The 12,237-nt window shown below is 39.7% G+C and overlaps 2 protein-coding genes across 3 annotated transcripts in view; one reads left to right on the top strand and one right to left on the bottom strand.

Annotated features, from left to right (window-relative positions):
• Window positions 1–1,460: 1,460 nt before the first annotated feature.
• The window catches only part of lctla (lactase-like a), a 32,266-nt gene continuing 21,489 nt past the window's right edge, over window positions 1,461–12,237 (top strand). For both annotated transcript variants that reach the window (XM_056751576.1, XM_056751592.1), the window contains exons 1-2: window positions 1,461–1,741; window positions 2,261–2,364. The gene's annotated coding sequence lies outside the window, so the exon portion shown is untranslated. The remainder of the gene's footprint in view (window positions 1,742–2,260; window positions 2,365–12,237) is intronic.
• On the bottom strand, window positions 5,640–12,096 carry smad6a (SMAD family member 6a). The gene is made up of 4 exons (XM_056751606.1): window positions 10,743–12,096; window positions 9,154–9,210; window positions 8,880–8,957; window positions 5,640–6,409 (listed from the first exon to the last, which is right to left on the bottom strand). Exons 1-4 carry the CDS (start codon window positions 11,446–11,448, stop codon window positions 5,868–5,870), a joined length of 1,383 nt encoding a protein of 460 aa, XP_056607584.1. The 5' UTR covers window positions 11,449–12,096; the 3' UTR covers window positions 5,640–5,867.

Here is a 12,237-nt window from a genome sequence, read left to right as displayed (position 1 = left end):
ACACAAGCTTGTCAGCGACATCTGGTGGCAAATGTTTGACATTGACGTTAGCGACAAGAAAGTGTACATCATATGTTTATACTTTTATTAATTCATCTGTCTATTCATGTTTATTTCAAAGCCGTATCTGTTCATTTCAAATGACAGGGACTTTTGAAGGACAATTTAAAGCAATATTTACCAACCCCATAAAGTACCTTTCTCAGCAGGCTGGTCTATTAGAGTGAGTTTACATTTACATTGAGCACACGCTTTTATCCAAAGCGACTTACAGATGGGGTAAACAATGGAAGCAATTGGGACAACATAAGGACAACAAAAATCATAAGTGCAATCAAAAGAACTGGTCTCATATAGCCTACCACAGTGTACAGAGCTAAGTTGGAAGTTTTTTTTGTCTGAGGAGATGCAGGGCTTGGCTCTGGTACTCTTGGGTGGGGTCTGAAGGGGCTTTACAAACGCCCTTTAATCCACAGTTAAACACTGTTGTGTTTACTGAAAACTCCAAATATTCTTGAAATGCAAAAAACAGACTTTAAAATATAACTCTAGGCACACATGGAAGCTAAAAAGTGTAGTCTTTACTTGAATATACACATTAGATATAGCCTGATAATATGATACTCTTATACGCTATTAAGCATCATACTTTATTTCAAACTAATGCAATATATTAGAAAATTCTGTCAATGTTTACTCGCTCTCAGATTGCTCCAAACATGTATACAATTCTTTGTTGTTCTGAACGCAAAGGAAGATATTTGGACCAAACAGATCTCATCCCCCTTTCATGGGACTGAAGGGGGATGAGATCTGTTTGGGTACTGACATTGTTACAAATATCTTCCTTTGTGTTTAGTAGAACAAATACATGTATACAGAGTAAATGATGACCGAATTTTCATTTTTGGGTGAACTATCCCTTTAACATATTCACCCTGCCAAACACACAAAACATAGACAACTTTCTTTGTAATACAAGGCAATTAGAGTAAAAGAGTATTTTATTACATTATAATGAACATAAACTTATCTCCCACATATCTCAGGTTGAAAATATTCATCATGGTTAGACAGCGATTATAAAACCGTGGAAACATTTCCAGTGTCTGCTAGTATAATTTAGAAGATTAAACAATACTGTACAGTTATAAATCACTAATGTATCACACAGCTATTTCGGCTGAGCTCCAATTCCTCATGAATGGAAGCAGAAACGGCAAAGGAAAACATCTGAGGTTGCATGGCTCCAGTGAGCGTTCACATCTAATGTGTCTTCCAGGAAAATATTGACTAGCTGCGTGGCCGGTCGCCAAAACACGATGCCAGAGGATTGTCCTGCTCCTTCCGTGAGGTTCACTGACATGCTGTTTGTACACAGACCGCTAGGTGGCAGCAGGTGAATTGAGGGCGACCATACATGATCAACCAACAATAAAAGGCTACATTTACCCGTTTTACGAGTACCAGAAAACAATAATTAATGTCGCAATTTCAAGATTTTATTAATTGAAATGAAAGAGCTTTTGCTATTATAATCGTGACGTGAGGTGTTAGGATCTTAATCGTATGGAGACACTTATTTCTGTAGTTATGATACTTTATCCTTGAGGGACCCTATGACAGGCCTGACACATTGCTTCGATAACACGACAGGATGAGAAAGAGGAACAGGGAGCCATTTTAAGAAGGAATGCCTCCCACTCTGGTTTCACTGCGAGAGACGATGATGATGTAGCAGGTGATGATGAGAGATACATAGATGTGATGGCAGAAGAATGGTGTTTAAAATTAGCCTTCAAAAATAGTATACAACACAGACTAATGTGGTTCACACATAATTAATTGTCTTCTGGAGTATAAACCTCATCAATAAGTTATAAAATATAAGTCATAAAATTGGTTTATCGAAGACCGAATGTTATGGATTTGTATATGGATAGTCTTATTTCATCTCAAAGGCAACAAAAAAAAACATGCATGTCTATTGCATACCTTTACTCTTTTACCCATCCATCAATATCAGGCTCGTATATTTCCATTAAACCAAAAGTGAATTACTTTATGTATTGATCCTTTTCTCTGTGGGGAGAATAGTATAGATTATTATAATACATTTCATACAGTGTGTATCAATATTCAGTATTAAAATAAAAAAGACTCAATTAAAATAAGATAACAAGCGTTTGTTTGTGTGAGAATGTTTGGTAGCAGCAAACATGTTTAGCTGAGGTTAGTGAAACTGTCTTGCTGTATGTAGATGCCTGGTCTAGTGTGGAGCCAGTCCGTCTGCCGGCCGACTGCCCTCCTGGAGGCTTGAGAACATCCGATCCTCCTGTGGAGAGAGAGAGAGTGAGACCAAAGGTGAGAAAGAAAGAGAGAGCTGGCAGGGGATGGATTGCATCCAAACACTTTATCTGCCATAGGAATCTCATTTGTCCTGACATTCAAATACAAAATCTAAAATGTTGAATTATGTTTGTGCTGAAAATAGTTTAAAAGATGCATTATACAGGACTCAATGCGACTTTCAGCAGAAAAAGCGTGGTAGTGATAGAAAAAAGTAGAGAGACTGGAGTCTATGATGTAACTAAGCTACCAAGGATTTTGAAAGTACATACTTTTCGAGAAACACACACAGACACAAAACTTTGTTACCTTCAGAATGTATTGAAGAATGGCTTGCATTGTCCGAGATGATAACGGCTGGAGATGAACGGCAGAACTCTGTCTGGCTCAGTGGGGACCATATTGATTTTTCTGCTACAGAGCTATTGACAGGAAATGCAGAACTGTATTCAGTGGCTTATTTCTGCACAAAATACATCGCTCATACTTGTAAAAAAGGAAAACCCGTCCGGACTTAACATGTTAGACTTGAAAATGATACGATAAAGGACAAGCAAACATTACAGTAAAAACCACCTTGAAGACAGTCACTTATTGGGTTTGGAGTAATTTAAACTGGCTAGAAGGGAGAAAGAAAGAGAGCAGATGAGAAGGAAGAGAAAAAGAGGGAGATATTTTTTAAAGAAGTGAAGGGGCAGGGAAATGGTTTTGGCTGCGTGTCAGGATTTGGGTCTAGCAGTCTGAAGGATGTTTAAGGAGAGGGCTGTCCTGAGCCAGGCTTTCAGTCTCACTATAATTACTACAGGGGCTGACAGACATAGTGCTTAGAGAAACAAAACAGAGACAGGATTAGGAATAAACACCAATATGTCTACACGCCAAGGACATTACACACATAAACTTATACATCACTGCATTACATATTTAGGTACATGAACTTTAAAAATCTAACAGTTAGATTGACCGCTGAGAGATTTAAATGGAAGGAAAAAGAGTGAAAGAAAATGAAGCCTAAATATTATATTTAGATAATTACCTGATGACAGAACGATTTCTGTTGCTGTCAACTTTTAATTTTCCCAAATATGCGTATACTGTATGGGAATGAAAAAGAAAAGGCAATTTTGCAACTTGCAAAATGTTCCCCCAGGTAATAAAATAAATTGAGTAAACAGTTTTTTCCAGAGTAATCCATTATTTTGAGTTTACTGAATAAGATTTATGAAACGTTGCTATCAAAGATTATTTTGTTGACAGGATTAAGATACTTAAAGGGATAGTTAACCCCAAAATGAAAATTCTGTTATCATTTACTTACTATCAGATTGTTCCAAACCTGTATACATTTCTTTGTCCTGCTAAACACAAAAGAAAATATTTGGAAGAATGTCAGTAACCAAACATTTCTCATCCCCCATTTACTCCCATGATGTTTATTTTCCCTACAATTAATTTTTACAGGTTTGGAACAACCTGAGGGTGAGGAAATAATGACAGATTTTTCATTTTTAGATGAACTACCCCTTCAAGTGTTTTGCCAAAAACTTCCCAGATTGTCAAAATGTGTAATCTGATCAAAGCATTTCACAAATAGGCACATACAATTGTTTAGTTTGCCAGACTGTAGGAATGACTTATTTTTGTAAGAAATGTAACACAGAGAAGTAAAATAGCTATAATAAGTACTTGTTTGATATTTATTTTTCAATGAAAGAGAAGTTCAATGTTTTTTATGTAAAATATGAATCCTAAAATTGTGATCATTGTTTCGGCATTGTGAAATCTGGCAACTATTTGTCTTTATTTCTACCATTACCTCATTGCACATAGATATTTTGATTCTCAATTGTGTAACCCATGTCACTGTTAGAAAGGGTGAGCTGGTGGTTGAAAATGAATTAGAGTCATACTGGTTAAGCCAAAATCACCACACTCAGAAATCCAGTTCACTGAGAGGTCAGCCCACCATGGAGTTAAAAACACCACAGCAGAAACACAGCTGAGAAGCATTGTGTCAGAGATCCCACTTCTGCAATAAATCAAATGAGATCAATTAGAGGCAATAAACAAACATTCATGCATGAGTCATATATAAGAATAGACCTTAAAAGCATATTATTTGATGTTGTTGGCACTGCTTTGTGCTTAATCTCATTCACTGCCGGACCTACTAAACATTGTTTTTAAAATGTGAACATTAAGTCTGTTCAAAGCCTGCTTGAACAGCAGCACGACTCTTGTGGAGACAAACATTTGCTAAATGCAAATGCTCCCATTCACAGCGGCCTTTTTCAGAATTTCTTTTTCCGTTTCCCTGCACAGATACAAATGTTCAAAGGTGCCAGTTTTTCTCCTCTGTCTCCACAGTCATAATATGGCATTCACAGGGCTGAAGAATGTGTCTGAAGCGAGGCGGCCGGGGCAGCGTGGCGCAGGGATAATGTCTATGTTGCTTTCTGGGAGTCCTGTTTTAAAAGGGATGAGGTGGGGCCAGGCAGACTGCTGAGTAAGCTATAGCCACTACGCGGTCGCCCTTTAGAACAAACAACAGCACTAGAAGAAAGCTTCCCCAGACCCCTATGAGCAGTCGTGCATTGCAATATTGGAAAAATAGAGATCTGACATTTACTGTAATGTGTGTTGTTACAAAAAATGAGGATGTTTTACTCTGTCTAGACTATCAAGACTTTTGACATGGTATTGGGAAGAATTCATGTCTTGTTCCACTGGAAAATAAAATACTTTAGTTATAAGGAAATTACAAATTATCTTTATCCAAATAACCTTAAGCTTGACATCTAAATTATTACACGGTGGCTTATAACAGTTTTGAACGCAATGATAGACATTGTTAGTAAAACTTTAACATCAAAGTCAAGATACTCACTGATACATACAGTATATTTATAAAAGGACTGAAATGGAATGTTACATTATGTGCACCCAAAAGTAAAACTCTATCGTTTACTCACCCTCGAGTTGATCCAAATCTGTATAAATGTTTTTATTCTGATGAACACAGAGAAAGAAATTTAAAAGAATGCTTGTAACCAAACGGTTCTTGGTCACCATTGACTATAGTAGGAAAAATTACAATGATAATCAAAAGTGCCCCTGAACTGTTTTTTTGTGTTCAACAGCACAAAGTAATTTTCCTACTATGGAAGATTTGAAACAACAACTTTTGGCTGAGTAAATGATGACACAATTTTCATATTTAATTCTTTTTTAATGACCCAACAATAAAGTGTTAGTAAAAATAGCACAGATTAACACACAGATATCCAAAGTGCATTTCCATAGTTTTTATTTCCTCTGCTCATCCATAAAGACACTGCACCATACATAAATAATTATGCTGTAAAAATTACTCAGTATTTACAAGTATTCCATATAATACGTTTATATAAAACTTTATATTAAATTTAGATAGATTACATTTGGGATTGTGAGTGCTTGTAGTGAGCATGTGCTGGATGCGATACGGTTAAAGTATGTATACGTTTGTGTACTGTATGCTATCTATGGTTGTTGAGCAAAATCTCCAGCCAGCAAGGACACGATGTAATAAACTGTCTTGAGTAGCACGGCCCCCAGCCCTTGGCGAAACTGATCCTCACGCTGTTCGGGTCATACGGCCCTTCCGGGTGCGCCGGATCGCCGGGGGGTTGAATTTGGCACGACTTCTCGTAGTCAAAAACTTTAATGGAGTAGCCTGGCATGACTCTCCTGACAGTCAAACTCAGATAGGGGTGATGCTCCAGAGTCGGTGAATTCACAAATATAGGGTGCTCGCTGCGATTGTAGGCCCAAACTCCGTCGTGCTCTTTGCTGAGGAGGATGCCGTGTCCGATCTTTCCGCGGGTGCGCTGGACGGAGGTGGAACGGGGAGAAAGGGGGAGCAGGCCCAAGCACAGGCCTGTACCCTGAGGTAGGTCGTAGAAGATGCTGAGAGAACGGTCGTGCACTGGGTACAGACGGCCCACGCGTGTGCGAAGCTCCCAGTATGCCACGTTACACCAGTGGTTCTGTGCCAGGGAGGAGGGAGACATGCTGCCATCTGCGGAAAAAAGAAAAAGATATGTGAATTTGAAGTTAAGCACACAAGACATTAGATAAACCAACATAAAAAAATATAATAACATATAACAAGCAAAATACACATTTTTATAGCATATTTACATCAAACCTTATATTATCACATTTATTGTCCTATCATGAAAATATTTGTTTAGTTCCACTAATATAATAGCTCTGTTATCCCTTTAAACAGAGCACTCTCCAAATCTCACATTCTATCAGAAGAGGATTTGAAACTGAAGAAGCAACAACCCCCACTAACAGGCCCAAATCTGTCATCTCTGACTCGAAAACCCCCCGCTCCTGCCCCAGCATTCCTCTCTTCCCGCGCGGGGCCGACTGGGGCCCCCTTCTCCCCCTCCGAGGGCCGGCATTCAGCTCTCTGACCACTCAGTGAAGGCTTGCGACCCCCTGACCCCCCAGCCGCCAGCCTATCCAGTCTGATTAACTCAAACACAGACTGATGGCATTATTTTGCTTCACAGGCTCTATTGAGAGAAAAGATCTAAAGCCCTGGGCCTGTGCCCCATTTCTGCTCAGTCTCAACCCTCTATGGCCTAAACAGACAGCAGAGGACCCACTGTTAATGAAGCACGTTTTGCTTAAGGAGGGCAGCGGAAATACATGATCATTATCTAGACTCATAATATGTAAAAGCAATGAACAGACAGACAATATATTTTACTCACTTTCTTGATTTAAAATGTGCCCCATTAATATCAAATGTAGTATTGTACATATTTAACTGCCTTCTCTATTTTAAACTATTTCTACTTAAACACAGCATCTGGTGCAAGTTTAATTCTAGTTCTTTGCAATAATTGTGTTATCTTATGAAATGATAACGAGGGAAATTTTAAAGTCCCATTAACCAAGTAACCCGTGTGCATGCGTGCAGTTGTCAGTGTCTGCAAAACCATTCTTTGTGCTTGTATAACTAATCTAAACCAACACAACAAAATGAAAGGAGGAGGAAAGGAGGGAGTCTTGTCTGTCCCGCTGTGCCAAATATTAGATCTCCCTCCACATATTAGACCCTTCCACTGAGCCAGTGAGTGCTGAAGGAGCTTAGAGGGCTGATAATAGAAATGCCACAATGAGAACTGCCAGAGAACACCTCCAATACTTTCCCAATTCTAGAAAAACAGCGGTGGTCTAGATTCATAGGCTTCAATACTAAGACTAAAATATTTTAATCTGAATTTTTTTTTCAGTTTTAATCTACAGCTTTAGCTAAATAATACACGGCAGTCATGCATACATGCATAAATCCTTATGTATAGTTAATTTAGTTGCTCTTTTCTCTGGATGATGAATTTGCGGTATGAGAACTGACTCCATATTGATCCCTATCTAAGATGAAGCTAACAGCCTGTGTCAGAATGAGAAAGCACAATGATTTCTCTCTGTCACAACAATGAGATAAATATTCATGCGTACAATTTCCTACACCGGCAGATGGAATACACACACAATCAAAGATAAACTACATTAAAATCTACCCAAAAAGCCTTAATATGTGTCCCTCTTAACAGGAGCGAACTGTTTTTCCAACAATCGATAGAGTCGTTCTTTGTCAACATCTGTAAAGAATCTCTGCAGAGACAGGCAGGATTTCATTAGTTAAATTGCGTGTTGGCCTGCGCTCTGTCAGGAAGAGGGGAAGCCACAGCGAGGCCTGTAATTTAAACCTTATTTTAAAATGCGACTGGCTGGCTGTGCCAGGGCCTGCATTGCAAAACTCAGCAGGAAGCAACAACATGAAAATAATGGAGGAAAGAACCTATGTGACACACCAGAAGAGGATCTTGTTCCCTGTCTTCAGACCTCTAAATGGCGGGTAATAACCACAGCGCTGCCAGACATGGCGCGGTAGAGCGCGGGAGGCCCCGAGCCCCCAGTCAGCATTCTGACAAAACTGCCCATTGTTGCTCATAATCTAATTTACAGAGTTTTGCCCCAGCGCTGAAAGCTTGGTGGAGGACGTCTTAGAGTCTATTTGCATACAGTATTTTGAGATATTTAGTCAACAACATTAGAAAGACTCAACATAATTGTTATTGAAGGTTTATAGGAAAGTGTATATACATCACAGAATATAGAATTAGCAAATGCCATAAAGTATTTGTCGGTCTACAGACGCCCCCCATAACATGGCTATATAATGAAATAGCATGAAAAAGTGAGATAGTAATTTTACGACAAAATAAACTTCTGCTATGTTTACAGAGGAAAGTAAGCTAGAGAATGCTAACCAAAAGGTACACAAACACATGGATACGCCTTTGATAACCCAGACATCCTTATTAACACCTTTAGGAAAGGCCAGCAAACTAAAGCATCACATTTAAATGCCAATGATTACTGTAAGATACTTGTTATACCGTAATTCTACCAACAACCCTGTCTCAGCAGTCACTAACTGTAAATTTTCCATCTTGTTGACCTACCCGAATAATCCGGTAACATGGCACTGGGCGAATTTGTGGCCTCCGTTTCTGTGTAAGGCAGCACTGGGAGGGAAGAATCTGCCAGAAAAAGATAACATCTTTACTTTCTCGATCTAAAACATAACAGCCTCAAAAATGACAAAAACGATTCTGATCAAAAAGGGATGTCTGCATCTACTAAATATAGGCTTTGAACATCATACTTAAATTGAAATAAGATGATTTTACAAATAAACTGATGTCTTAGTCAGTTGTACAATAGGGCATTACTTACTCAGTGGCTTGTGTTCTGGTAAATTAGAGAGATGGGAGTAGGGAGGAGGCGGCGTGTCTAAAAACAGAGAGACTAGTTTAGAGTGATATAAAAACTAAACACATTTCTGAATCTTAATGTCCCTATGACCATTTAAACATACCGGAGATGTATAACTGAGCATTCATCACAGTTTCATTGGTATGTTTCAAATTACAGGTGAAGAACGGCATCCATCAAAAAGCAATGGGCATCTCCTCATTTGCCAAGCATGCATGGTATTCAAATCAAAATAGGCCTGTTCTGAATAACATGACTAGTTTTGCTAAAACTGTGAATGACAACTTAATGAAAAACACAGACTTTGTTTTAAATGTAGCAGCTTAAAAACTCACAAAAAGAACACTAGTGTTGGAGGAAACAGTCTGTTGAGAACTAAAGTCTCTTGTGGAAATACTACAGTGCAATCCATAAAGCCAAGATTTCCATAAGCTTAGCGGTTGTGCAGTCACTGGCTGCACTAGGTGTCCATTTAATGTTTGAAATTATTTTTTTCATTCTTTTAGAGCATTATTAACATTTCAGTCTATTGATGCATGATTAAAATGGTCATTTTTAATGTTATCGGCCGATAATACAATTAAGGCCGATATATTATGAATCATTTCCTCTGGATAAACCACTTCAGCTGCATGCTGCTCACAGTTAAAATCCAGAACAGTACTGTCTTTCTGTCATGATCATTCACTAACTGCTAGTAGCAAAGCATTGTTGACAAAAGCATGTTGTTTGAAGCCGAGTGCTGTCGGAATGATTTCTGTCTTGAGACCTGTTAGACTTGTGGCTATTGAGAACACCTTTCTGGGTTGCTCTGGAAGAACATCTTTAATTTAAAATAATAATTTATATAAAATAATTTAAATAAAAGTTAAAGAATCTTGGATTAAAGTAAAGTAGGCTTTGTGCATGATTTTCAGGAGAAAAATTACTTTCAGTCTCAGAAAACGTTGTATTAATATTTAGGTACTGTATATCGCCCAATATATCAATTATCGATTTCCAATGTTCCATTTTTAATAGTTATCTGCCCAAAATTTACATATCGGTGCATCCGAGTTCAATCAATTCTGTTTCTGAGCTAAACCCGTTCATATGAACGAAATGTTAGTGTAGTGTTTTTGTGAAAAGGGAGGGAGCAAAGAAATTGAGAATCCCAGTGGGATACTCATTGGGAATTCCACTTCCTGAACAGGAGTATCACTGTCCAACTCCCCTCCCTATCATTAAGTGAATTCACCCACGTTTCAAGTAAATCACATTTATAGCTGTAATAAGGATTTAATTGAGTTTTTCTGTTTATTTAATGCACAACAGACTGATCAAAATGTTTGTCCACATGTACGGCTGAGAAGAAATATACATTTTATATCCATAACTGTAATCCTTAATACATGTCATGTTTACAGAAAATACATGATATCAGTCTCCTATCATAATAGAAATCTGACGTTATTATATGCATTACATCCATCTCTTGTGTTGTGATGGATCAGCAGGGCCATTTAAAGTCATTATGGCCTCCACTAAAAACATCACTTGATTTTTCTTACCATCTCGAAGTGGTCCACAGAGGAGACTGTAGTGATAGGGGTTGCAGCATGAGACAGCCTGGCTGTCCTCTGCTCTAAAGCTCTGGCAGTAACACAGGGGTTTGAGGATAGAGGAGAGCCGCAGGTCAGGCCAGCGAAACAACCTACATAGCAGGTACTTAGGAGACACCAGCTGACCGTCAATCCGCACTTCAGTTTGTGATACCAGAACACATCCACTCGGCATCCCGCCATGAGACTCCACTGCCTCCAGTAAAACATCCAGAGAACTTTCCTTAAACTTTTTCAGAAAGGCATACGCGCACTTCTTGAGTTCTGGTTCCGTCGCGACGCCTTTTTTCCGTTCCCGGGCACTCGAAACGCAAGTGTTTTGGTTTCTATGTTCCACATGACAAGTCAATCTGTTTTTGCCCTGACTGCCTCTCTGAAGGTCTTTAAACAAACAACATGTCACCGTTCTGCCCTCGCTCGGGGGGCTTTCGTGCCGGCTGTACGCACACGAGCCTTCTCCATCATGTTCAGTAAAGACCCCCGGTTCCCCGCTTTCCCCTACGTGTGCGCCACACGAGGCCCCGGTGTATTCCGTTCTGGGGATTTTCTCCGGGTTGCTGTCACTCCAGTCATCCACACCTCCATCTTTACCCGCGGTGATCACACGGCTTCTCCAGAGTCGCCGAACCAGACCCGCGCGTCTCGTCCTGAACATACGACAGTCTAGGCAGTTTACATCCGTTTTTCCTATGTTTGGTCGGAACCGCGGAGACTCCAGAGACTCCTGCGCTCTCCGTCCGACATCAATGATCTGCGCTTACATGCACACCCGAGCAGAGCCTGAGCAAAGCCCAACATTAGACTCCGATGCTACAAAATATCAACACCGTAGCAAAGGCATAGTAGTAATAACGCACAACGCAATAAACAGCGCATCAAGTCTGCGAACATTCTTCTCTATCAACGTGAAGTGAACTTCATTATAAATGCACGAAATGAAAACAATCGTCTGCTTTTTGCACGTAATCTCCCATAACGGACCTTCGTTAGGACCAGCTCGTCAATTTCTGCAGCGGTTTACTGACGCCAAGCACATGAATGGATCTCAGTATAATCCTCATTCACATTCCACGCGCTTCTCGCGAAAGAAAACGAGTCGGTCGCGACGGAAAAGCGATCGCATAGACTGACATGGGATGGCTTGAGGTTTCCGCTCGCTTCGTTCCGTGTTTCGGTGGAGATGAATGGGATTCTTGGAGGGTTTCTTTTGCCGTTTCACTCTTTCTTCTTCAGATACACACACACGGGGCCCCTGAGGAGTGCAGTGGAGCCATTGGTTGATTCCCATCATGTGCTCGTCTAGACACTTTGGCGGCTGCGAGCCGCGCTGATTGTTGCGCAAACACGGTATCAAGTTTCTCTTAAAGGAGCAACATGTACCTCTGTGAGTGTTGTGCCAACCGCACCAAATGTTACTGTTGCCACAAAAAAAAGATTGCGTTAA

Source organism: Triplophysa dalaica, chromosome 1, assembly GCF_015846415.1.
Source record: "Triplophysa dalaica isolate WHDGS20190420 chromosome 1, ASM1584641v1, whole genome shotgun sequence".
NCBI lineage: Eukaryota > Metazoa > Chordata > Actinopteri > Cypriniformes > Nemacheilidae > Triplophysa > Triplophysa dalaica.
Note: the sequence above shows the minus strand (reverse complement) of the source record. Positions and strands in the feature narration are given on the sequence as shown.

Coding starts and splice junctions, on each gene's coding strand:
- smad6a (XM_056751606.1), bottom strand. CDS start 11,448: ATGTTCAGGACGAGACGCGCGGGTCTGGTTCGGCGACTCTGGAGAAGC. Junction 9,211..10,742: donor CTGTGGACCACTTCGAGATG/GTAAGAAAAATC, acceptor CTCTGTTTTTAG/ACACGCCGCCTCCTCCCTAC. Junction 8,958..9,153: donor ACCAGAACACAAGCCACTGA/GTAAGTAATGCC, acceptor TTTTTCTGGCAG/ATTCTTCCCTCCCAGTGCTG.